At 44.5% G+C, this 25,183-nt stretch overlaps 6 protein-coding genes across 44 annotated transcripts in view; all 6 read left to right on the top strand.

Annotated features, from left to right (window-relative positions):
* LOC131110316 (protocadherin gamma-A4-like) overlaps nt 1-25,183 on the top strand; it is a 170,253-nt gene that overhangs the window by 128,316 nt on the left and 16,754 nt on the right. The gene's annotated exons all lie outside the window — the stretch shown is intronic.
* LOC131110324 (protocadherin gamma-C5-like) lies at nt 3,235-6,700 on the top strand. The gene has a single exon (XM_058063363.2). It carries the CDS (start codon nt 4,006-4,008, stop codon nt 6,544-6,546), a length of 2,541 nt encoding a protein of 846 aa, XP_057919346.2. The 5' UTR covers nt 3,235-4,005; the 3' UTR covers nt 6,547-6,700.
* LOC131110321 (protocadherin gamma-C4-like) lies at nt 7,731-11,572 on the top strand. The gene has a single exon (XM_058063360.2). It carries the CDS (start codon nt 8,645-8,647, stop codon nt 11,189-11,191), a length of 2,547 nt encoding a protein of 848 aa, XP_057919343.2. The 5' UTR covers nt 7,731-8,644; the 3' UTR covers nt 11,192-11,572.
* On the top strand, nt 11,807-14,979 carry LOC131110322 (protocadherin gamma-C5-like). Its single transcript, XM_078788252.1, has one exon. The coding sequence runs from the start codon at nt 12,430-12,432 to the stop codon at nt 14,977-14,979; it is 2,550 nt and encodes an 849-aa protein (XP_078644378.1). The 5' UTR covers nt 11,807-12,429.
* Nucleotides 15,952-19,359, top strand: LOC144894611 (protocadherin gamma-C5-like). The gene has a single exon (XM_078788146.1). It carries the CDS (start codon nt 16,727-16,729, stop codon nt 19,271-19,273), a length of 2,547 nt encoding a protein of 848 aa, XP_078644272.1. The 5' UTR covers nt 15,952-16,726; the 3' UTR covers nt 19,274-19,359.
* Nucleotides 20,049-23,559, top strand: LOC131110329 (protocadherin gamma-C5-like). The gene has a single exon (XM_058063368.2). It carries the CDS (start codon nt 20,386-20,388, stop codon nt 22,855-22,857), a length of 2,472 nt encoding a protein of 823 aa, XP_057919351.2. The 5' UTR covers nt 20,049-20,385; the 3' UTR covers nt 22,858-23,559.

The raw sequence follows: 25,183 nt of genomic DNA, 5'->3' as shown, positions 1-25,183 counted from the left end.
ATTGATCATAGTGTCGTGACTGTCCTATCAGGGCAAAACATCAAATAATTATCATTTATGATTTCCTTCCACGCTGTGATGTTTTTATTGGTCTTTTTGTTTCTCAGCCATGGTCGCCAGCTTGTATGAAACAGGGTGGGATGCAAGAGGGTGCATGTGTTACCATGGCAACAAGCTGACTCACAGGCAGGGCTGGACCATTTGTGAGTGATGGGGGTGAGCGGGAGTGGCGTGTGTGTCGGCTTCCTGTGTTTGGATGTGCGAGAGAGGACAGCAGACACCCCTGGTTTAGGCAGGGAGGTGCAGCATTCTCACAACATGGCGAGGGAGGGGGGGGCTGATAGGGATGATGATGATGATGAAGGGGGGGAGGGTGATCATGGCTCCTTTTTAGATTTTCCCATTTGAGATGTTTGGCGTGGTTATTGCAAAGCTTTTTAATATTTATAGTATACAAATTATTTTTTTTACACATTTTTGATTGTGCTATAAGCTAGATTATTTATTTTTACCTATTTTTTCATTTTTGTTTTATTTATGTGCACAAGCAGTATGTCTATTATCATTTAGACAACAGGATGCTTATTTAAATATATTTTTTATACGTTTTGATATGTTTCCCCTGACACAAAGACAGTGAGCATTGACATCTGAGCCATGAGTCTCATGAATAAAGGATTATTGTCACTGACCATCGCCTCCAGGCCCCCTGCTGTCGGTTTAAGGCTACTGACTTAGTGCTGCACTAATGCAGCACATATTCAGTCATATATTCTACATACGGCTGTTTTTCAGTCTTTAACAGTTCCTTTCAATATTTTTGATATTTTTTTATGCCCATACTATTTTCCGGATATAAAGTACAACAAAAAAAATGCAAAATATTACAGTAGATACCATTTTTAAGACTGTAAACCTAATTGAATGCTTGCATGTTTTCTCACAGGATTTATTAGTTGTTGTTGTTAAGAGTGTAAACAAGATATAATACTTATATTATGTCATAATGTGCTCATAATACGTTATGTTAATTCAAAGATGGAACACATAAAAAGCATGTGAAACACACTGGTGTCAATTCTATACTATCGACAACACAATCATGAGAACAACCTGCCATAATACAAAACTGACATGTCAAACGCACACATTTTGGTTCCGTGGTAAGTATGTTGGTTGAATGCAGGGTTGGCATGCCCATCAGAGGTCTGACCAGTCTCTTTTCTTTCTTTTCTCTTCCATGTCTTCTCGTCACCTGCTGCCTCTTCCTGGATGCCTGACTCCTTCATCATCCATGATTCTTTCCATTTAAGGTAAGAAAGTGTTTCTATATACTTCTCACACAAACAACACACACAATTCAACATATTATGCACATTTGTTCACAACGTCACAATGGCTGACACATCTGTCCACATCTGCACTACACTAAAAACACACATTTTTTACATTGTGTGTTGACTTTTGTCATACAGTCCAAACTCTCATGTACTGTAATTTAACAAATGACACAAACGACACAAATAAGAACATAAAGTGAGCTTAGCAAACTTGGGTCTCAAACCAAGAAAGCCACGTGCAGGCAGGAAAAATCAGGACGGTGTGACTCGACTCAAAGAGAAGAACAAACTGGCAAACACAAAACAACAGAACCTATATGAGCTGAGGTAATTAGCTAAGTGACTGCTGGTGTGTCTCTGGCTTCAGCCAGCACCATGGACAGAGGCATCTACAACAGAGGAGACAGCAAAGGTCAACAAAAAAAACACACAGAATCTGACACAGACTTAATCTTATTCGCCTTTCAAATCACACGTAGTAGAACATCAGCTAACAAGTTGTTTTGTATGTTTTTATTATTCAATACCTATATAATATTCAATAATCAATAACCTTAGCTAATTGATAACAATAATGGTTTTATTTCATTTGAACATGCATCAGATTACAATTGAGTGCATCCCATAATCAGTTCACAGTAAAACTTATTAAATCCTACCCCTCCATCTGGTATTTTTCCAATCAGTAACTGTTACATTTGTTCACTTCCTGCTTTCCTAATATAGTTTAAGTAAAATTAATTTCACCTCTTCCACTTTAAATGACACCTTAAATCCATCCAACACACACATACATGCATACATATACTGCATAATTACTTTTCACAACATAGTATCGTCTTAAAAGTACTTATAACAAGCTATAGCATCCTATTTGGTTAAATGTAATACTCTTTGTTGCACTTTAAGGCTGATGTAAACAACGTTTGGAGTGCATCAGCTGTTTCTAATGTTTATATTTCACTACACGAGAAATGCAAAATATTATAAACACCTCCCGTTCAGCACAGTCCACTGCAAACTTTAACCACAGTGATAGACACTTGATTGACAGTCATGACGGTGCATCGTTATACTGTTGTTGCAGGTAAGTGATTATTTACTTATACTCTACACATCTATTTCACCTGTATGTTTGTGTTGCTTGATGTTTTACAACACATAAACAAGTCTTTTACATGATATATATTTGACCTCCTGACCTGTCATGTCAGTGCATATCACTCGTTGCCATGACAACAGTAACATAGAAAGTGTCCTCAATGTGTACCAGCAGTGTGGGTTGCAGATGCAGCAGTCGACCGCCTGTGTGGCGCTGTCCACTCGCGTGGTGCTGAAAGCATCTCCCCGGCTCGCTCTCCCTCCCTCCCTCCCTCCCTCCCTGCTCGCTGACTGCCTCTCCACACCTCCCTCTGTCGCCCACAGCCCCGCACAGCAGACAGCTTATATAAAACGGATGCTTATATGACGTTTGTACCAAAATATATATATTGACTACACAATATTGCTTTTTTTTAACCATGATGGTAGTGAATTTTAGCAGTATAGTCGTGGACTATTTATTATTTCCATAGTGGTTTATTACTTCCCTGTCGGAGGGATGCAAAAATACACCAAATGATATTTATATGTAGAAAAAGTGACTGTAATAACATTTAAAATCAAATGACATAGAAAGCAAACAAATTCTTAAATCATCTTCACCGTAGAGAGATATCACCTACCCCTCCCCTTCGGATTGCTCCACAGACCTCCATCCGGGTACTTTACGTCGGATTATTTGCCTTTTGCATCATGCAGCGTGGACGTGATGACGTATACACAGGCTGCAATTGCTCTAGTTAGCCACAGGAAGGCAATGAAGAGCCTTGTCAGAGAGAGAGTGTGTGTGTGTGTGTGTGTGTGTGTGTGTGTGTGTGCTGCAGGAACTTAGGTGCATTATAGATAGCTGTAAAGCATTGTGGTTCTTCATATCAGCAGTCTTTAAGTGATTTAATAAATCCCAATCATATTAATAATAAATATTAATCATATAATTTAATAAAATTGCAGAAAAAATTAAGAAAATCTACAAGTAACTCAACTAAAATGCAGTATTTGTGCATTGAAATTGTATTGTTAATGTATGTTGTACTTGCATAGTTACTTGCATCATGTACAATGAAAGATTTTATTTGGTACTGCAAATAAAAGTATTATTTCTTTGGTATTTATTGTACAAGTATGATATAAATACATGGTGAAACATGATTTAATGACTCCTAAACATATTAATTGATCATATAATTGAGTCAAATTGTAGAAAAAAAAGAAATGTACAATTAGTTCCATTACTCGGTATTGTCAATGTTACTGGCTATGCTGAAGAGTGTGTATGTTGTGACGTCACTGCCCCTTCCCGGATAGGCTGTAACGTGTACTCGGTGTTGACCAATGACAGTGAGAGCTGTACAAAGAGATCTAACCGTCTGGTTGCTTCATCGCAGCCTGCCTCCCCAATGTAGTATAGTGCTCAGGGGGGGGAGGGCTACATGCGCACAAAAGCATGACTATCTCTTTTATTATTACATGTCAGGACACATTTTTTTTGCGCTGGATTACTTAGCGCCTGTTTGCGCATCGGACTGATTGATTGGATTGATGGTATTTTGCTGAAGGTGGAATAATGTGGAAGAAATTGCCTGCGTGGCAGGTGCTGTGGTGGTGCCACCGCTTCTCCCTATTGTGGAGTACAATAGACGCGCAGACGCGCTACAGCATCCCGGAGGAGCTGAAGCGAGGCTCGTTGGTGGGGAACCTGGCCAAAGATTTGGGTTTGGTTGTATCGGAGCTGCACCGACGGAAACTGCGCATCACCTCGGAGGCCGGGAAGCAGTATTTCAGCGTGGACCTCGGGAAGGGAGACCTGCTGGTGACGGATCGAATCGACAGGGAGGAGCTGTGCGCACAAAGAGCGGCATGTCTGCTGCCGCTGGAGCTGGTGATTGACAACCCTTTACAGCTGCATCGGGTCGAAATTGAAATATTGGACATTAACGACAACGCTCCTAGTTTTCTCGCTGCGGAAAAAATATTAAAAATAGCCGAGCAATTCAATCCCGGTGCACGGTTTCCTTTAGAAAGTGCGCAAGATCTTGATGTTGGCGCTAATTCTGTCCGCTCCTATCTCATCAGCAAAAACGACAATTTTAAATTAGCAGTAAAAACTCAAAAAGATGGAAGAAAAATCCCTGAACTGGTGCTAGAAAAAGCTCTCGATCGTGAAAAGCTGCCTGTCCACCATCTCATTCTCACTGCCTTAGATGGCGGCGATCCGGTGCGTTCAGGGACGTCAGAAATTACAATAACAGTCCTTGATAATAACGACAACGCACCTCAATTTGATAAGCAGCTCTATGAAACTAATGTCAGCGAAAAGGCCACAGCAGGAAGTCACATTTTACAAGTTAAAGCCACGGATGCAGATGAAGGGTTAAACGGAGACATTGAATATGCATTTGCTGAGCAGACATCAGATGTCATTTTATCGTTATTTGATATCGAATCTTCTACCGGTGCTGTCGTCGTGAAAGGGGTGTTAGACCACGAAACGAGTTCTATCCACCGATTTGACATAACTGCGAAAGACAAAGGGAATCCCAAAATGGAGGGGCATTGCGCTGTGGAAATTAAAATAATTGACATTAATGACAATGCTCCGGAAATAATTGTGACGTCGCTGACCAGCCCGGTGCCGGAAGACTCCGCCGTAGGGACCGTTATTGCTCTGATTAGCGCAAGAGACCCCGACTCAAAAGATAACGGCAAGGTGACCCTTAGTTTGCCCTCTGACCCCACGTTTACGTTAAAGCCATCGGTCTCTAACCATTACTCGTTAGTCACAAACCGACAGCTTGATCGGGAAAAAAATGCTCAATATCGAGTTAAGATTCGTGCTACTGACTCTGGAAAACCTCCACTATCAAGTGAAAAAATAATTGATGTAGATCTATTAGATGTAAATGATAACCCGCCAGTTTTCTCGCAGCCTCATTATACCGTTTATGTTAAAGAAAATAGTTCTCCAGGTCATATTTTGTGTTCGGTTTCTGCATGTGACCTGGACGCCGGCGAAAACGCCAAAGTGACTTACTCCATCGTGGACTCTAAGGTGCACGACGTGTCGGTGTCGTCTTACGTCTACATGAACTCTGAGAACGGCAGCATCTACAGCATGCACTCGTTTGACTACGAGAAAGTCAAAGTGTTTCACATTCAGGTTCAGGCAAAGGACCAGGGCTCTCCATCTCTCAGCACCAACGCCACCGTCCATGTTTTTATCCTGGACCAGAACGACAACGCCCCCGCTGTCATTTACCCTTCCCCCCACGCGGCCTCCCATCTCAGGGTTCCCCGCACGGCCAAAGCGGGCCACTTGGTCACCAAGGTGACGGCGGTGGACGCGGACTCGGGTCACAACGCGTGGATCTCCTACAAAGTGTCGGAGGCCACAGACGCCTCTTTGTTCATGGTCAGTGTGTACACAGGGGAGGTGAGGACTAAACGTGCTGTGTCCGAGCACGACGACTCCTCTCAGAGGCTGATTGTAGAGGTCCAGGATGACGGGGAAGCGGTCCAGTCGGCCACCGTCACGCTGTCCATCCTGCTGGAGGACGGTGTGAGCGAGCCCATGTTGGAGCTGAGACACAAGGCGTCCGAGCCCAGTAAGACAAGCGGCAGAATCACACTTTATTTGATTGTGTCTCTGGCCTCGGTGTCCGTGCTGTCTCTGGTGACTTTGCTCATCTTAGCGGTGAAATGCATGAGGAGCAGCAGAAGCAGCGCTAGTTGCTGCATGAGACGGACACACTGTGATGAGGACAAGAAACCCAACAGAAAGCTGCACATTCAGCTCAACACTGATGGACCTATCAAGTACGTGGAGGTTCTGGGAGGAGACGTCATGTCTCAGAGTCACTCCTTCAGGTCGTGCATGTCTCCCGTGTCCGAGTACAGTGATTTCACTTTGGTCAAGCCCAGCAGCACCGCTGACTTTAAGGAGGTCATCAGCGTCCTGGACGCCTCTTTACCTGACAGCACCTGGACCTTTGAGAGCCAGCAGGTGAGCGCTATACCTTGTTTGCAATGCAGTGCAACTTGCAGTGATGAATGTATTTTTCTAGAAATTAATTTGACTTATGCACATGGTGCCATAATTCTACTCTGATTCTTTAACACCATCAAAGATGGTGGACAATGACTGTTGTGATGGGATTTTATTACTTTGTTCCTGAATCACGTGCCAACACTTAATAATAGCATACTAGTTGGCATCATAGTCGGCGACCATGACTGAAAATGTAGTGTGTTAATTAGTAGATTTTAATTAGGTGGCGGGTGGCACGGCGGTCTAGTGGTTAGCACGCAGACCTCACAGCTCGGAGACCAGGGTTCAATTCCACCCTCGGCCATCTCTGTGTGGAGTTTGCATGTTCTGCCCGTGCATGCGTGGGTTTTCTCCGGGTACTCCGGTTTCCTCCCACATTCCAAAAACATGCTAGGTTAATTAGCGACTCCAAATTGTCCATAGGCATGAATGTGAGTGTGAATGGTTGTTTGTCTATATGTGCCCTGTGATTGGCTGGCCACCAGTCCAGGGTGTACCCCGCCTCTCGCCCAAAGGCAGCTGGGATAGGCTCCAGCACCCACCCCCGCGACCCTTGTGAGGATAAGCAATAGAAAATGACTGAGTTCTCCTCCTATTTTGTGTGGAAGTGGTAACTTTTTGGCTTCTTATTTTGTCTTTCCCGACCCTCGGACATCTCTGTGTGGAGTTTGCATGTTGTCCCCGTGCATGCGTGGGTTTTCTCCGGGTACTCCGGTTTCCTCCCACATTCCAAAAAAACATGCTAGGTTAATTAGCGACTCCAAATTGTCCATAGGTATGAATGTGAGTGTGAATGGTTGTTTGTCTATATGTGCCCTGTGATTGGCTGGCCACCAGTCCAGGGTGTACCCCGCCTCTCGCCTGAAGACAGCTGGGATAGGCTCCAGCACCCACCCCCGCGACCCTTGTGAGGATAAGCAATAGAAAATGACTGAGTTCTCCTCCTATTTTGTGTGGAAGTGGTAACTTTTTGGCTTCTTATTTTGTCTTTCCCGACCCTCGGACATCTCTGTGTGGAGTTTGCATGTTCTCCCCGTGCATGCGTGGGTTTTCTCCGGGTACTCCGGTTTCCTCCCACATTCCAAAAAAACATGCTAGGTTAATTAGCGACTCCAAATTGTCCATAGGTATGAATGTGAGTGTGAATGGTTGTTTGTCTATATGTGCCCTGGGATTGGCTGGCCACCAGTCCAGGGTGTACCCCGCCTCTCGCCCAAAGGCAGCTGGGATAGGCTCCAGCACCCCCAGCGACCCTCGTGAGGAAAAGCGGTAGAAAATGATTGAATGAATAATTAGGTGGAATATCAACAATTAATTTGTATAATAGCAATTAATGGAAAAAAAACTATACTTTATAGTTAATTCTGTGAAAATCATATCTGGTTTAATATCACTTTGAACAAAACCATGTATGAATAAATACTGTAGAATATATCAATTGTAGATATTTAAGTGATTCTTTGAGGTTTTTTGCTGTTTATTACAAAACAATTCTCCTAGTAAATCAATAAAGTCAATATTCAGTTGTGTATTACTAGTATATATTCATAGTCTCTGAATCTACAATTTGACTTGGTATGTTCAGGTGACATCTCATCAATCAGGCTGTATTTTTGGTGCTAACGGTGGGTTTTGCCTCCTTGAATTCTGCCTGGCAACGAAACTGAACTCAAGTCTCATTGGACAGAAAATGTAAAAACCCTAAATGACAACATGACTGACATGTGCTCCTATTTAAGTGGATAAATCCCTTATATTGCATACTTTAGTGACTTTAGCTCCTGCTGGTGTTGGAGGAGAAGGAGAGAGAAGCTTTCAGTGTGAGCGTCAGCTGAGCTCCCATTGGTGGAAAGGCTCTGGTGCTGTGGTCCAATAGGATTCAGGACTGTACAAAGCAATCTAGTCCCCGCCCCCACGCAGCTTCATCTCAGTATTCAACAGCAAGAGGAAGAGAGAGAGAGAGCTTGTCCGTGTGCGTGTGCGTGTATGTGCAGAGAATACGGTTTTTTTGTGATATTTTCATTCATAAAAAAAATCCTCCGAGCCATGCTCTGTAAATGGGGACTATTTTATCACGGATTCACATCCGCGGTGCTGAATTTCAGGAGGATTTCTTTGGCCAAATCGACGTGGATGTTTGCATTGTGACGGAGCAAGGATGACAAAGACAATAGGATACCGAGACTGGAGATGGCAGGCTCTTTTGTGGCATCACGTCTTCCTCTTGTGGACTACAGTGGATGCGCAGACTCGTTACAGCATCCCGGAGGAGCTGAAACAAGGGTCTGTGGTGGGAAATCTAGCCAAAGATCTGTCTTTGGGACTGTCTGAGATATTTGAGCGCAAGCTGCGTGTCGCCTCCGAGGCTGGTAAGCAGTATTTCAGCGTGGATGCGGGGAAGGGCGAGCTGCTGGTCAATGACAGGATAGACAGAGAGGCTTTATGCGGACAAAGCGCCAGCTGCGTGCTCCCTCTGCAGGTCGTCGTCGAGGACCCGTTGCAGCTTTTCCGTGTGGAGGTTGAAATACAGGACATCAATGATAACGCGCCGCGGTTCCCCTCGAATGACGTCACGCTGGAGATTGCAGAATCTACAGTAATTGGGGTCCGTTTTCCTGTAGAAAGCGCCATTGATCCAGACGTGGGCGCTAATTCGCTCAAAACGTACACGCTCAGTAAAGACGAGTGTTTCAATATTAGACTCAAAGAGGTTGCAGGAGGCAGAAAAGTACCTGAGCTGGTTTTAGTAAAACCTTTAGATAGAGAGAAAAAGTCCGTCCATCAGCTCTTAATTACAGCTCTGGATGGAGGCAACCCTGTGAAATCGGGGACTTCACAAGTTACAGTAAAAATCCTTGACAATAATGATAATGTTCCTGCCTTTGAGAAAACATTATATAAAGTGTCTGTGGTTGAAAACCTTGAAAAAGGTGCAAGCATCTTGCAGACAAAAGCCACAGACATGGACGATGGCCCAAATGGAGAAATAGAATATTTTTTTGGCGCTCACACGCCTGAAAATGTCCTCTCTACATTTAGCATTGACAGTATAACCGGCACCATACTTTTAAAAGGAATTTTAGATTTTGAGTCCACATCAAATTATGAAATAGACATAACTGCTAAAGATAAAGGCGTTCCTAGAATGGAGGGTCATTGTACTGTCCATGTTGAAGTTTTAGATGTAAACGACAACGCCCCAGAAATAATACTCACTTCTAATGCAAAGCCTGTGCGTGAAGACTCGCCTAACGGGACTGTAGTAGCTTTACTCAATGCCAGAGATGACGACACCGGTAATAATGGTAAAGTTACGTTACATCTCCCCACAAAATATCCGTTTGCCCTCAAAGCATCATTTTCTAACAATTATGAACTGGTCACCAGTGGCGCTTTAGACCGAGAGAGAGTGTCTGAGTATAAGATTGAGATCACAGCCACCGATTCAGGATCTCCTCCTCTCTCCAGTAAGAAAACCATAGCCGTCAGCATCACCGATGTCAATGACAACCCTCCTGTATTCTCCCAGAGTTCTTATAATGTTTATTTAAAAGAGAACGGAGTAGCAGGCTCTATACTGTACTCGGTGTCTGCATGCGACCTGGACGCCGGCGAAAACGCCAAAGTGACTTACTCCATCGTGGACTCTAAGGTGCACGACGTGTCGGTGTCGTCTTACGTCTACATGAACTCTGAGAACGGCAGCATCTACAGCATGCACTCGTTTGACTACGAGAAAGTCAAAGTGTTTCACATTCAGGTTCAGGCAAAGGACCAGGGCTCTCCATCTCTCAGCACCAACGCCACCGTCCATGTTTTTATCCTGGACCAGAACGACAACGCCCCCGCTGTCATTTACCCTTCCCCCCACGCGGCCTCCCATCTCAGGGTTCCCCGCACGGCCAAAGCGGGCCACTTGGTCACCAAGGTGACGGCGGTGGACGCGGACTCGGGTCACAACGCGTGGATCTCCTACAAAGTGTCGGAGGCCACAGACGCCTCTTTGTTCATGGTCAGTGTGTACACAGGGGAGGTGAGGACTAAACGTGCTGTGTCCGAGCACGACGACTCCTCTCAGAGGCTGATTGTAGAGGTCCAGGATGACGGGGAAGCGGTCCAGTCGGCCACCGTCACGCTGTCCATCCTGCTGGAGGACGGTGTGAGCGAGCCCATGTTGGAGCTGAGACACAAGGCGTCCGAGCCCAGTAAGACAAGCGGCAGAATCACACTTTATTTGATTGTGTCTCTGGCCTCGGTGTCCGTGCTGTCTCTGGTGACTTTGCTCATCTTAGCGGTGAAATGCATGAGGAGCAGCAGAAGCAGCGCTAGTTGCTGCATGAGACGGACACACTGTGATGAGGACAAGAAACCCAACAGAAAGCTGCACATTCAGCTCAACACTGATGGACCTATCAAGTACGTGGAGGTTCTGGGAGGAGACGTCATGTCTCAGAGTCACTCCTTCAGGTCGTGCATGTCTCCCGTGTCCGAGTACAGTGATTTCACTTTGGTCAAGCCCAGCAGCACCGCTGACTTTAAGGAGGTCATCAGCGTCCTGGACGCCTCTTTACCTGACAGCACCTGGACCTTTGAGAGCCAGCAGGTGAGCGCTATACCTTGTTTGCAATGCAGTACGACTTGCGGCACTTTGACTCCTTGTCATGCACACTTTGTCATTGTTTCTGTTCAGCGAGTCCTATTTTAATTACAATGGGAGTATGTTGATTGACATTCTATTTGAGAAATCATATTTTGTCATTATTCATATTGTCGGTTGACAGTCCAACGAGGTTCATTAAGTTTATCATTCATACATTCTAAACTGTATAAATCAGCTGACAAGGCACGCCACAGGAACATCACATGACCACTCTGATTCAGCAGAATGGATGCATTTAACCCCCACATGACACATCAAATACTGAACACGAATCCCCAAAGTACTTTAGTTACTATTTTTAATTGCAGTATAAGTTGTTTTTTTTTAATCTCATGTAAATTCTCTGCCTCTCCATCTAAGATGTTATGATTCAATTCAATTGCCTGCAACATAAACCCACATTTTAGTTGGATTTATTGACTTTCTCTCCTCACATTTATATTCTTCTCTATTATTTTTGAATTATTATGATTGGAAATTGTTTTTCATGTAGAAAAATAGGTGGAATACTCCAACTCCTCACATGCAACACAATTAGGAGAGACTTGAATTTTTGACCTGAAATTGTTGCTTAACCTGGTGATGATAGATTAGATTTAGGATTTAATAATAATTCATACTAAACGTTTCTAATCTAGCATAATTTGACTGGCTATATGTGTTAAGATCTTTAGTTTATGATCAATATACTTTGTGATTAGTTATGAAGACAACGAAAACATAATTTGTCATACTCGCATAGTTACAATTCAGCACCACTGAGTGGACAGCGACATCGAAATACAGCATCAACACAGTGTTAAAATGTCAAAACCTTTTTTTTCTTGTATATTTATTATTCTATGCAATATAGGATTAAATATTATGGTTATTATTTAATTTTGAACATATAGGACTATTTTTTCCTCTTGATACTTGTCATTAACACGGCAGAGTAATGCTTGTGTAAATAAAAGAAGTGTGTGTGGGTGGGGGCTTATGGAGCTCTGCTTCCTCCTGATTGGCTGGCGGAAGCACGAGCAGTGGACCAATAGAATTGAAGACTGTACAAGGCAATCTAGTCCCTGCCCCCACCAGCTCCATCACACTAACACGTAGAATGCACTGAGCTGCAGCACAGAGAGGAACGAATGAGCTCCTATCTTCTTATTTTCTAACATCAAATCCAATCGAATGGAGTAGTTATGCTCAGACGGCGTGGCTGCTTTATTCTGGAACCATCCCCCGTTTTTGTGGACGGAACAGTCGTCGTGATGAGGATGTTTGCTTTGTAACGAGCAAGGATGACAAAGACAATAGGATACCGAGACTGGAGATGGCAGGCTCTTTTGTGGCATCACGTCTTCCTCTTGTGGACTACAGTGGATGCGCAGACTCGTTACAGCATCCCGGAGGAGCTGAAACAAGGGTCTGTGGTGGGAAATCTAGCCAAAGATCTGTCTTTGGGACTGTCTGAGATATTTGAGCGCAAGCTGCGTGTCGCCTCCGAGGCTGGTAAGCAGTATTTCAGCGTGGATGCGGGGAAGGGCGAGCTGCTGGTCAATGACAGGATAGACAGAGAGGCTTTATGCGGACAAAGCGCCAGCTGCGTGCTCCCTCTGCAGGTCGTTGTGGAAAATCCCCTAAATTTGCATCGAATTGAGGTAGAAATTAAAGACATTAACGACAATTCACCTCGTTTTCCTACACAGGAAATTAACCTTAAAATACCAGAATCCGTTGCCGTTGGTACACGTTTTCCTTTGGAGAGTGCAGAGGATCCTGATGTTGGAGGAAATTCTTTAAAAGGTTACACATTAACTAAAAATGATTATTTTTCTTTGAAATTTAAAAACGAAAAAAATGGCCTAACTTCACCAGAGTTAGTGTTAGAGAAATCATTGGATAGAGAAAATATGTCCATTCATCAGCTGTTATTAACAGCACTGGATGGAGGAAACCCTGTTAAATCTGGAACATGTAAGATTATCATTGATGTACTTGATAATAACGACAATGTTCCAATATTTGATGAAAAAGAGTACAAATTCTCTTTAAAGGAAAATAGCACAAAAGGAACTTTAGTCATGAAAGTTACAGCTACAGATATTGATCATGGCATCAACAGTGAAATTAAATATTCCTTTGGGTCCCGGACTCCAGAGGCAGTTTTATCAACATTTGAAATTAACGAGCAGACCGGACAAATTGTCTTAAAGGGAGAATTAGACTATGAAACATTCCCATCTTATCTGATTGACATTACTGCCAAAGATAAAGGTGTACCTGAAATGGAGGGACACTGTCGTCTGCAGCTTAATATAGAAGATATAAATGATAATGCTCCGGAAATTATTCTGACTTCTAAACCCAGTCCTGTACGAGAAGATGCTCCATCTGGCACAGTGGTGGCTTTGATCAGCGTTAAAGACGTTGACTCTAGTAATAACAGCAAAGTAAGTTTGCAGCTACCAAAAGGCTCCCCTTTTACTCTCAAACCATCCTTTTCTAACAATTATGCTCTGGTCACCAGTGGCGCTTTAGACAGAGAGAGAGTGTCTGAGTATAAGATTGAGATCACAGCCACCGATTCAGGATCTCCTCCTCTCTCCAGTAAGAAAACCATAGCCGTCAGCATCACCGATGTCAATGACAACCCTCCTGTATTCTCCCAGAGTTCTTATAATGTTTATTTAAAAGAGAACGGAGTAGCAGGCTCTATACTGTACTCGGTGTCTGCATGCGACCTGGACGCCGGCGAAAACGCCAAAGTGACTTACTCCATCGTGGACTCTAAGGTGCACGACGTGTCGGTGTCGTCTTACGTCTACATGAACTCTGAGAACGGCAGCATCTACAGCATGCACTCGTTTGACTACGAGAAAGTCAAAGTGTTTCACATTCAGGTTCAGGCAAAGGACCAGGGCTCTCCATCTCTCAGCACCAACGCCACCGTCCATGTTTTTATCCTGGACCAGAACGACAACGCCCCCGCTGTCATTTACCCTTCCCCCCACGCGGCCTCCCATCTCAGGGTTCCCCGCACGGCCAAAGCGGGCCACTTGGTCACCAAGGTGACGGCGGTGGACGCGGACTCGGGTCACAACGCGTGGATCTCCTACAAAGTGTCGGAGGCCACAGACGCCTCTTTGTTCATGGTCAGTGTGTACACAGGGGAGGTGAGGACTAAACGTGCTGTGTCCGAGCACGACGACTCCTCTCAGAGGCTGATTGTAGAGGTCCAGGATGACGGGGAAGCGGTCCAGTCGGCCACCGTCACGCTGTCCATCCTGCTGGAGGACGGTGTGAGCGAGCCCATGTTGGAGCTGAGACACAAGGCGTCCGAGCCCAGTAAGACAAGCGGCAGAATCACACTTTATTTGATTGTGTCTCTGGCCTCGGTGTCCGTGCTGTCTCTGGTGACTTTGCTCATCTTAGCGGTGAAATGCATGAGGAGCAGCAGAAGCAGCGCTAGTTGCTGCATGAGACGGACACACTGTGATGAGGACAAGAAACCCAACAGAAAGCTGCACATTCAGCTCAACACTGATGGACCTATCAAGTACGTGGAGGTTCTGGGAGGAGACGTCATGTCTCAGAGTCACTCCTTCAGGTCGTGCATGTCTCCCGTGTCCGAGTACAGTGATTTCACTTTGGTCAAGCCCAGCAGCACCGCTGACTTTAAGGAGGTCATCAGCGTCCTGGACGCCTCTTTACCTGACAGCACCTGGACCTTTGAGAGCCAGCAGGTGAGCGCTATACCTTGTTTGCAATGCAGTACAACTTGCAGTGATGAATGTATTTTTCGAGAAATTAATTTGACTTATGCACACGGTGCCATAATTCTACTCTGATTCTTTAACACCATCAAAGATGGTGGACAATGACTGTTGTGATGGGATTTTATTACTTTGTTCCTGAATCACGTGCCAACACTTAATAATAGCATACTAGTTGGCATCATAGTCGGCGACCATGACTGAAAATGTAGTGTGTTAATTAGTAGATTTTAATTAGGTGGCGGGTGGCACGGCGGTCTAGTGGTTAGCGCGCAGACCTCACAGCTCGGAGACCAGGGTTCAATTCCACCCTCGGCCATCTCTGTGTGGAGTTTGCATGTTCTCCCCGTGCATGCGTGGGTTTTCTCCGGGTACTCCGGTTTCCTCCCACATTCCAAAAAAACATGCTAGGTTAATTAGCGACTCCAAATTGTCCATAGGTATGAATGTGAGTGTGAATGGTTGTTTGTCTATATGTGCCCTGGGATTGGCTGGCCACCAGTCCAGGGTGTACCCCGCCTCTCGCCTGAAGACAGCTGGGATAGGCTCCAGCACCCACCCCCGCGACCCTTGTGAGGATAAGCAATAGAAAATGACTGAGTTCTCCTCCTATTTTGTGTGGAAGTGGTAACTTTTTGGCTTCTTATTTTGTCTTTCCCGACCCTCGGACATCTCTGTGTGGAGTTTGCATGTTCTCCCCGTGCATGCGTGGGTTTTCTCCGGGTACTCCGGTTTCCTCCCACATTCCAAAAAAACATGCTAGGTTAATTAGCGCCTCCAAATTGTCCATAGGTATGAATGTGAGTGTGAATGGTTGTTTGTCTATATGTGCCCTGGGATTGGCTGGCCACCAGTCCAGGGTGTACCCCGCCTCTTGCCCAAAGGCAGCTGGGATAGGCTCCAGCACCCCCAGCGACCCTCATGAGGAAAAGCGGTAGAAAATGATTGAATGAATAATTAGGTGGAATATCAACAATTAATTTGTATAATAGCAATTAATGGAAAAAAAACTATACTTTATAGTTAATTCTGTGAAAATCATATCTGGTTTAATATCACTTTGAACAAAACCATGTATGAATAAATACTGTAGAATATATCAATTGTAGATATTTAAGTGATTCTTTGAGGTTTTTTGCTGTTTATTACAAAACAATTCTCCTAGTAAATCAATAAAGTCAATATTCAGTTGTGTATTACTAGTATATATTCATAGTCTCTGAATCTACAATTTGACTTGGTATGTTCAGGTGACATCTCATCAATCAGGCTGTATTTTTGGTGCTAACGGTGGGTTTTGCCTCCTTGAATTCTGCCTGGCAACGAAACTGAACTCAAGTCTCATTGGACAGAAAATGTAAAAACCCTAAATGACAACATGACTGACATGTGCTCCTATTTAAGTTGATAAATCCCTTATATTCCATACTTTAGTGACTTTAGCTCCTGCTGGTGTTGGAGGAGAAGGAGAGAGAAGCTTTCAGTGTGAGCGTCAGCTGAGCTCCCATTGGTGGAAAGGCTCTGGTGCTGTGGTCCAATAGGATTCAGGACTGTACAAAGCAATCTAGTCCCCGCCCCCACGCAGCTTCATCTCAGTATTCAACAGCAAGAGGAAGAGAGAGAGAGAGCTTGTCCGTGTGCGTGTGCGTGTATGTGCAGAGAATACGGTTTTTTTGTGATATTTTCATTTATAAAAAAATCCTCCGAGCCATGCTCTGTAAATGGGGACTATTTTATCACGGATTCACATCCGCGGTGCTGAATTTCAGGAGGATTTCTTTGGCCAAATCGACGTGGATGTTTGCATTGTGACGGAGCAAGGATGACAAAGACAATAGGATACCGAGACTGGAGATGGCAGGCTCTTTTGTGGCATCACGTCTTCCTCTTGTGGACTACAGTGGATGCGCAGACTCGTTACAGCATCCCGGAGGAGCTGAAACAAGGGTCTGTGGTGGGAAATCTAGCCAAAGATCTGTCTTTGGGACTGTCTGAGATATTTGAGCGCAAGCTGCGTGTCGCCTCCGAGGCTGGTAAGCAGTATTTCAGCGTGGATGCGGGGAAGGGCGAGCTGCTGGTCAATGACAGGATAGACAGAGAGGCTTTATGCGGACAAAGCGCCAGCTGCGTGCTCCCTCTGCAGGTCGTTGTGGAAAATCCTTTGCGATCCCATCGAATCGAGGTAGAAATTAAAGACATTAACGACAATTCACCTCGTTTTCCTACACAGGAAATTATGCTTAAAATACCAGAATCCGTTTCAGTTGGCAGACGTTTTCCTTTGGAGAGTGCAGAGGATCCTGATGTTGGAGGGAATTCTGTGAAAGCATATACTCTGGTTAAAAATGATTATTTTTCTTTAAAATTTAAAGAGGTGAAAAATGGAAAATCTGTGCCAGAATTAGTATTAGAGAAATCATTGGATAGAGAAAACATGCCCATTCATCAGCTGCTATTAACAGCACTGGATGGAGGAAACCCTGTTAAATCTGGAACGTGTAAAATTATCATTGATGTGCTCGATATTAATGATAATTTTCCTATTTTTGATGAAAACGAATACAAGGTTTCTCTAAAGGAAAATAGCACCAAAGGAACATTCGTAAAACGAGTAACGGCTAAAGATGCAGATGAAGGCATTAATGCTGAGATTAAATACTTTTTTGGTACTCGAACTCCTGAGGCTGTTTTATCAACATTTGAAATTAACGAAGTAACGGGACAAATTGTCTTAAAGGGAGAATTAGACTATGAAAAATTCCCATCTTATCTGATTGACATTACTGCCAAAGACAAAGGTGTACCTGAAATGGAGAGTCATTGTCAGTTACAATTAGATGTGGAGGACATAAATGATAACGCTCCAGAAATTATTCTGACTTCTAAACCCAGTCCTGTACGAGAAGATGCTCCATCTGGCACAGTGGTGGCTTTGATCAGCGTTAAAGACGTTGACTCTGGTAATAATGGTAACGTAACGCTGCAGCTTCCTAAAAGTTCCCCTTTTTCCCTGAAACAGTCTTTCTCCCAAAATTATGAACTGGTCACCAGTGGCGCTTTAGACCGAGAGAGAGTGTCTGAGTATAAGATTGAGATCACAGCCACCGATTCAGGATCTCCTCCTCTCTCCAGTAAGAAAACCATAGCCGTCAGCATCACCGATGTCAATGACAACCCTCCTGTATTCTCCCAGAGTTCTTATAATGTTTATTTAAAAGAGAACGGAGTAGCAGGCTCTATACTGTACTCGGTGTCTGCATGTGACCTGGACGCCGGCGAAAACGCCAAAGTGACTTACTCCATCGTGGACTCTAAGGTACACGACGTGTCGGTGTCGTCTTACGTCTACATGAACTCTGAGAACGGCAGCATCTACAGCATGCACTCGTTTGACTACGAGAAAGTCAAAGTGTTTCACATTCAGGTTCAGGCAAAGGACCAGGGCTCTCCATCTCTCAGCACCAACGCCACCGTCCATGTTTTTATCCTGGACCAGAACGACAACGCCCCCGCTGTCATTTACCCTTCCCCCCACGCGGCCTCCCATCTCAGGGTTCCCCGCACGGCCAAAGCGGGCCACTTGGTCACCAAGGTGACGGCGGTGGACGCGGACTCGGGTCACAACGCGTGGATCTCCTACAAAGTGTCGGAGGCCACAGACGCCTCTTTGTTCATGGTCAGTGTGTACACAGGGGAGGTGAGGACTAAACGTGCTGTGTCCGAGCACGACGACTCCTCTCAGAGGCTGATTGTAGAGGTCCAGGATGACGGGGAAGCGGTCCAGTCGGCCACCGTCACGCTGTCCATCCTGCTGGAGGACGGTGTGAGCGAGCCCATGTTGGAGCTGAGACACAAGGCGTCCGAGCCCAGTAAGACAAGCGGCAGAATCACACTTTATTTGATTGTGTCTCTGGCCTCGGTGTCCGTGCTGTCTCTGGTGACTTTGCTCATCTTAGCGGTGAAATGCATGAGGAGCAGCAGAAGCAGCGCTAGTTGCTGCATGAGACGGACACACTGTGATGAGGACAAGAAACCCAACAGAAAGCTGCACATTCAGCTCAACACTGATGGACCTATCAAGTACGTGGAGGTTCTGGGAGGAGACGTCATGTCTCAGAGTCACTCCTTCAGGTCGTGCATGTCTCCCGTGTCCGAGTACAGTGATTTCACTTTGGTCAAGCCCAGCAGCACCGCTGACTTTAAGGAGGTCATCAGCGTCCTGGACGCCTCTTTACCTGACAGCACCTGGACCTTTGAGAGCCAGCAGGTGAGCGCTATACCTTGTTTGCAATGCAGTACGACTTGCGGCACTTTGACTCCTTGTCATGCACACTTTGTCATTGTTTCTGTTCAGCGAGTCCTATTTTAATTACAATGGGAGTATGTTGATTGACATTCTATTTGAGAAATCATATTTTGTCATTATTCATATTGTCGGTTGACAGTCCAACAAGGTTCATTAAGTTTATCATTCATACATTCTAAACTGTATAAATCAGCTAACAAGGCACGCCACAGGAACATCACATGACCACTCTGATGCAGCAGAATGGATGCATTTAACCCCCACATGACATAAACATAACATAAACCCACATTTTAGTTGGATTTATTGACCTTCTTTCCTCACATTTATATTCTTCTCTATTATTTTTGAATTATTATGATTGGAAATTGTTGTTTTTCATGTAGAAAAATAGGTGGAATACTCCAACTCCTCACATGCAACACAATTAGGATAGAATTTAATTTTTGACCTGAAATTGTTGCTTAACCTGGTGATGATAGATTAGATTTAGGATTTAATAATAATTCATATTAAACGTTTCTAATCTAGCATCATTTGACTGGCTATATGTGTTAAGATCTTTAATTTATGATCAATATACTTTGTGATTAGTTATGAAGACAATAAAAACATAATTTGTTATACTCGCATAGTTACAATTCAGCACCACTGAGTGGACAGCGACATCGAAATACAGCATCAACACAGTGTTAAAATGTCAAAACATTTTTTTTCTTGTATATTTATTATTCTATGCAATATAGGATTGAATATTATGGTTATTATTTAATTTTGAACATATAGGACTATTTTTTCCTCTTGATACTTGTCATTAACACGGCAGAGTAATGCTTTGTAAATAAAAGAAGTGTGTGTGGGTGGGGGCTTATGGAGCTCTGCTTCCTCCTGATTGGCTGGCGGAAGCACGAGCAGTGGACCAATAGAATTGAAGACTGTACAAGGCAATCTAGTCCCTGCCCCCACCAGCTCCATCACACTAACACGTAGAATGCACTGAGCTGCAGCACAGAGAGGAACGAATGAGCTCCTATCTTCTTATTTTCTAACATCAAATCCAATCGAATGGAGTAGTTATGCTCAGACGGCGTGGCTGCTTTATTCTGGAACCATCCCCCGTTTTTGTGGACGGAACAGTCGTCGTGATGAGGATGTTTGCTTTGTAACGAGCAAGGATGACAAAGACAATAGGATACCGAGACTGGAGATGGCAGGCTCTTTTGTGGCATCACGTCTTCCTCTTGTGGACTACAGTGGATGCGCAGACTCGTTACAGCATCCCGGAGGAGCTGAAACAAGGGTCTGTGGTGGGAAATCTAGCCAAAGATCTGTCTTTGGGACTGTCTGAGATATTTGAGCGCAAGCTGCGTGTCGCCTCCGAGGCTGGTAAGCAGTATTTCAGCGTGGATGCGGGGAAGGGCGAGCTGCTGGTCAATGACAGGATAGACAGAGAGGCTTTATGCGGACAAAGCGCCAGCTGCGTGCTCCCTCTGCAGGTCGTCGTGGAAAATCCTTTGCGATCCCATCGAATTGAGGTAGAAATTAAAGACATTAACGACAATTCACCTCGTTTTCCTACACAGGAAATTAACCTTAAAATACCAGAATCCGTTGCTGTTGGTACACGTTTTCCTTTGGAGAGTGCAGAGGATCCTGATGTTGGAGGAAATTCTTTAAAAGGTTACACATTAACTAAAAATGATTATTTTTCTTTGAAATTTAAAAACGAAAAAAATGGCCTAACTTCACCAGAGTTAGTGTTAGAGAAATCCTTGGACAGAGAAAATATGTCCATTCATCAGCTGTTATTAACAGCACTGGATGGAGGAAACCCTGTTAAATCTGGAACATGCAAAATTATCATTGATGTGCTTGATATCAACGACAATGTTCCAATATTTGATGAAAAAGAGTACAAATTCTCTTTAAAGGAAAATAGCACAAAAGGAACTTTAGTCATGAAAGTTACAGCTACAGATATTGATCATGGCATCAACAGTGAAATTAAATATTCCTTTGGGTCCCGGACTCCAGAGGCAGTTTTATCAACATTTGAAATTAACGAGCAGACCGGACAAATTGTCTTAAAGGGAGAATTAGACTATGAAAAATTCCCATCTTATCTGATTGACATTACCGCCAAAGACAAAGGTGTACCTGAAATGGAGGGACACTGTCGTCTGCAGCTTAATATTGAAGACATAAATGATAATGCTCCGGAAATTATTCTGACTTCTAAACCCAGTCCTGTACGAGAAGATGCTCCATCTGGCACAGTGGTGGCTTTGATCAGCGTTAAAGACGTTGACTCTGGTAATAATGGTAACGTAACGCTGCAGCTTCCTAAAAGTTTCCCTTTCACCCTGAAGCCGTCTTTCTCCCAAAATTATGAACTGGTCACCAGTGGCGCTTTAGACCGAGAGAGAGTGTCTGAGTATAAGATTGAGATCACAGCCACCGATTCAGGATCTCCTCCTCTCTCCAGTAAGAAAACCATAGCCGTCAGCATCACCGATGTCAATGACAACCCTCCTGTATTCTCCCAGAGTTCTTATAATGTTTATTTAAAAGAGAACGGAGTAGCAGGCTCTATACTGTACTCGGTGTCTGCATGCGACCTGGACGCCGGCGAAAACGCCAAAGTGACTTACTCCATCGTGGACTCTAAGGTGCACGACGTGTCGGTGTCGTCTTACGTCTACGTGAACTCTGAGAACGGCAGCATCTACAGCATGCACTCGTTTGACTACGAGAAAGTCAAAGTGTTTCACATTCAGGTTCAGGCAAAGGACCAGGGCTCTCCATCTCTCAGCACCAACGCCACCGTCCATGTTTTTATCCTGGACCAGAACGACAACGCCCCCGCTGTCATTTACCCTTCCCCCCACGCGGCCTCCCATCTCAGGGTTCCCCGCACGGCCAAAGCGGGCCACTTGGTCACCAAGGTGACGGCGGTGGACGCGGACTCGGGTCACAACGCGTGGATCTCCTACAAAGTGTCGGAGGCCACAGACGCCTCTTTGTTCATGGTCAGTGTGTACACAGGGGAGGTGAGGACTAAACGTGCTGTGTCCGAGCACGACGACTCCTCTCAGAGGCTGATTGTAGAGGTCCAGGATGACGGGGAAGCGGTCCAGTCGGCCACCGTCACGCTGTCCATCCTGCTGGAGGACGGTGTGAGCGAGCCCATGTTGGAGCTGAGACACAAGGCGTCCGAGCCCAGTAAGACAAGCGGCAGAATCACACTTTATTTGATTGTGTCTCTGGCCTCGGTGTCCGTGCTGTCTCTGGTGACTTTGCTCATCTTAGCGGTGAAATGCATGAGGAGCAGCAGAAGCAGCGCTAGTTGCTGCATGAGACGGACACACTGTGATGAGGACAAGAAACCCAACAGAAAGCTGCACATTCAGCTCAACACTGATGGACCTATCAAGTACGTGGAGGTTCTGGGAGGAGACGTCATGTCTCAGAGTCACTCCTTCAGGTCGTGCATGTCTCCCGTGTCCGAGTACAGTGATTTCACTTTGGTCAAGCCCAGCAGCACCGCTGACTTTAAGGAGGTCATCAGCGTCCTGGACGCCTCTTTACCTGACAGCACCTGGACCTTTGAGAGCCAGCAGGTGAGCAGAGAATACTACAAAAAATGAAAAATATTTGGCTACGGTTTATAACTTCGGAAAATAGAGTCCCAACCTTTTTTCAAATTTGCAGAAACTATATTTACCAATGTACATAAATAGTGACATTGGTTTGATTTCCATATATTTCCAGTATGTCATTTTAATTGGGTCCAGGTCAAGTTCTTGTGTGTGTAAATGTAACCTTTTGAGAAAATGCAGTCTGCAGGCTTTGTGTTGCGGGCTACCCTGGCTGCTTTCAGGGCCGTTCTTATGCAGTTTCAGCACCATGTTGGTGGACAGCGACTTTGACCAATGGGCTTGTGAGTGACCATTACACAATACTAACTGGTGGCAATGGAGTTTATATGCAGCACCTTCACTAACACTGATTAATATTTTAAAATAAGTGACATTAAGATGTATTAGAGTATATATGAGCTATTTATAATATATTGTATACTATACACTCATTGGCCGTAATATTAGGCACACTTGAGCATCAAGGCCTGTGTAAAACAAGTTGTCTTTACACTGTAAATGTATGTTTATTCATAGTAAATACTACAATATTGGTTTTAGTTTGCAGTGGACTACATGTGCACAGAAAGATGTTTCTCGTGCGCTTATAACAGATATCCAAAATATTAGGAACAGCTGATGCAGTGCAGTGTTATATCATAGCAAAAAAACACAATTATACGTGAAACTGATTCCTAGCTTTTTATTTGTGAAGATAAAATGTGAATTACAAGATTAAGTATATATGGGAATGCATTACTGCGTATTTATTTATTATTATATTATCAAAACTGGATGTGTCGATTCATGTTTCCTGTTTCAGTCTTTACTTTCTCCATCACTGAGTGCAGAAGAGCAGTGTGTGTGTGTGTGAGAGTGTGTGTGTAAAACAGTGCTGCACAGAGAGCCTCTGATTGGCTGAGGCTGACGGATGCTGCACCAATAGGAGTCTGAACTGTACAAAGAGATCGTCTCCCTCCCCCATTACTTAGCAACACAACCACAATGCTCAGTGCAGAGGAGAGAAGATACATCAGTCATGCACTGCTCATATTTCTTTCATTTTAATTCAGATTTTTGACTATGAAAGGATATTGTATTCACTCACGTGCTGGGAATATGGATTTGGTCATTGTGGTCCCTCTTCTTTTGGACTGGAACTGATGCATTTTAAAGGAGCAAGGATGACAAAGACAATAGGATACCGAGACTGGAGATGGCAGGCTCTTTTGTGGCATCACGTCTTCCTCTTGTGGACTACAGTGGATGCGCAGACTCGTTACAGCATCCCGGAGGAGCTGAAACAAGGGTCTGTGGTGGGAAATCTAGCCAAAGATCTGTCTTTGGGACTGTCTGAGATATTTGAGCGCAAGCTGCGTGTCGCCTCCGAGGCTGGTAAGCAGTATTTCAGCGTGGATGCGGGGAAGGGCGAGCTGCTGGTCAATGACAGGATAGACAGAGAGGCTTTATGCGGACAAAGCGCCAGCTGCGTGCTCCCTCTGCAGGTCGTCGTCGAGGACCCGCTGCAGTTGCATCGAATCGAGGTTGAAATACGAGACATTAATGATAACTCTCCGAGTTTTGTTTCCAATGAGTTATCTTTGAAATTAGCGGAATCTGCCGCTGTTGGCGCGCGTTTTCCTTTGGAGAATGCCGCAGACCCTGACGTGGGAAGCAATTCAATTAAATCTTATACTCTAAGTAAAAATGACTGCTGTTCTCTAAGAATAAAAGAAATGGAGGGCGGAAAAACAGTCCCTGAACTCGTTTTAGAAAAGCCACTGGATAGAGAAAAGAAGGCCGTACACACCATATTATTAACTGCATTAGACGGCGGAAGTCCAGCTAGATCCGGCACCTCACAAATTACCATAAATGTACTTGACAATAATGATAATTTCCCTGTATTTGAAAAAAATCTATACAAAGTAACAGTTGGTGAAAAGGGCTTAAAAGGGGCTGTTATTATTAGTCTTAAAGCCACAGATGCAGATGAAGGTTCAAATGGTGAAATTGAATACTCATTTGGCTCCAGGACTCCAGATTCTGTCTTCTCAGTATTTAATATCAACCCTGTTACTGGTGACATAACCTTAAAAGGTGAGCTAGACTATGAGACAGTCAAGTCCTATGACATTGATGTCACCGCTAAAGATAAAGGCAGCCCTGAGATGGAGGGACACTGTCGTGTGCAGGTCGATGTGATGGACTTTAATGATAATCCACCTGAAATCGTCCTCACCTCTCAGCCCAAACCTGTACGTGAGGACGCCCGTAGCGGGACTGTCGTGGCCCTGATCAGCGCTCGTGATCTTGACTCTGGTAATAACGGAAA

The sequence above is a fragment of the Doryrhamphus excisus genome, linkage group LG22, assembly GCF_037039965.1.
Source record: "Doryrhamphus excisus strain RoL-2023G ecotype Guam linkage group LG22, RoL_Dexc_Guam_v1.1, whole genome shotgun sequence".
NCBI lineage: Eukaryota > Metazoa > Chordata > Actinopteri > Syngnathiformes > Syngnathidae > Doryrhamphus > Doryrhamphus excisus.
Note: the sequence above shows the minus strand (reverse complement) of the source record. Positions and strands in the feature narration are given on the sequence as shown.

Coding starts and splice junctions, on each gene's coding strand:
- LOC131110329 (XM_058063368.2), top strand. CDS start 20,386: ATGACAAAGACAATAGGATACCGAGACTGGAGATGGCAGGCTCTTTTG.
- LOC131110322 (XM_078788252.1), top strand. CDS start 12,430: ATGACAAAGACAATAGGATACCGAGACTGGAGATGGCAGGCTCTTTTG.
- LOC144894611 (XM_078788146.1), top strand. CDS start 16,727: ATGACAAAGACAATAGGATACCGAGACTGGAGATGGCAGGCTCTTTTG.
- LOC131110324 (XM_058063363.2), top strand. CDS start 4,006: ATGTGGAAGAAATTGCCTGCGTGGCAGGTGCTGTGGTGGTGCCACCGC.
- LOC131110321 (XM_058063360.2), top strand. CDS start 8,645: ATGACAAAGACAATAGGATACCGAGACTGGAGATGGCAGGCTCTTTTG.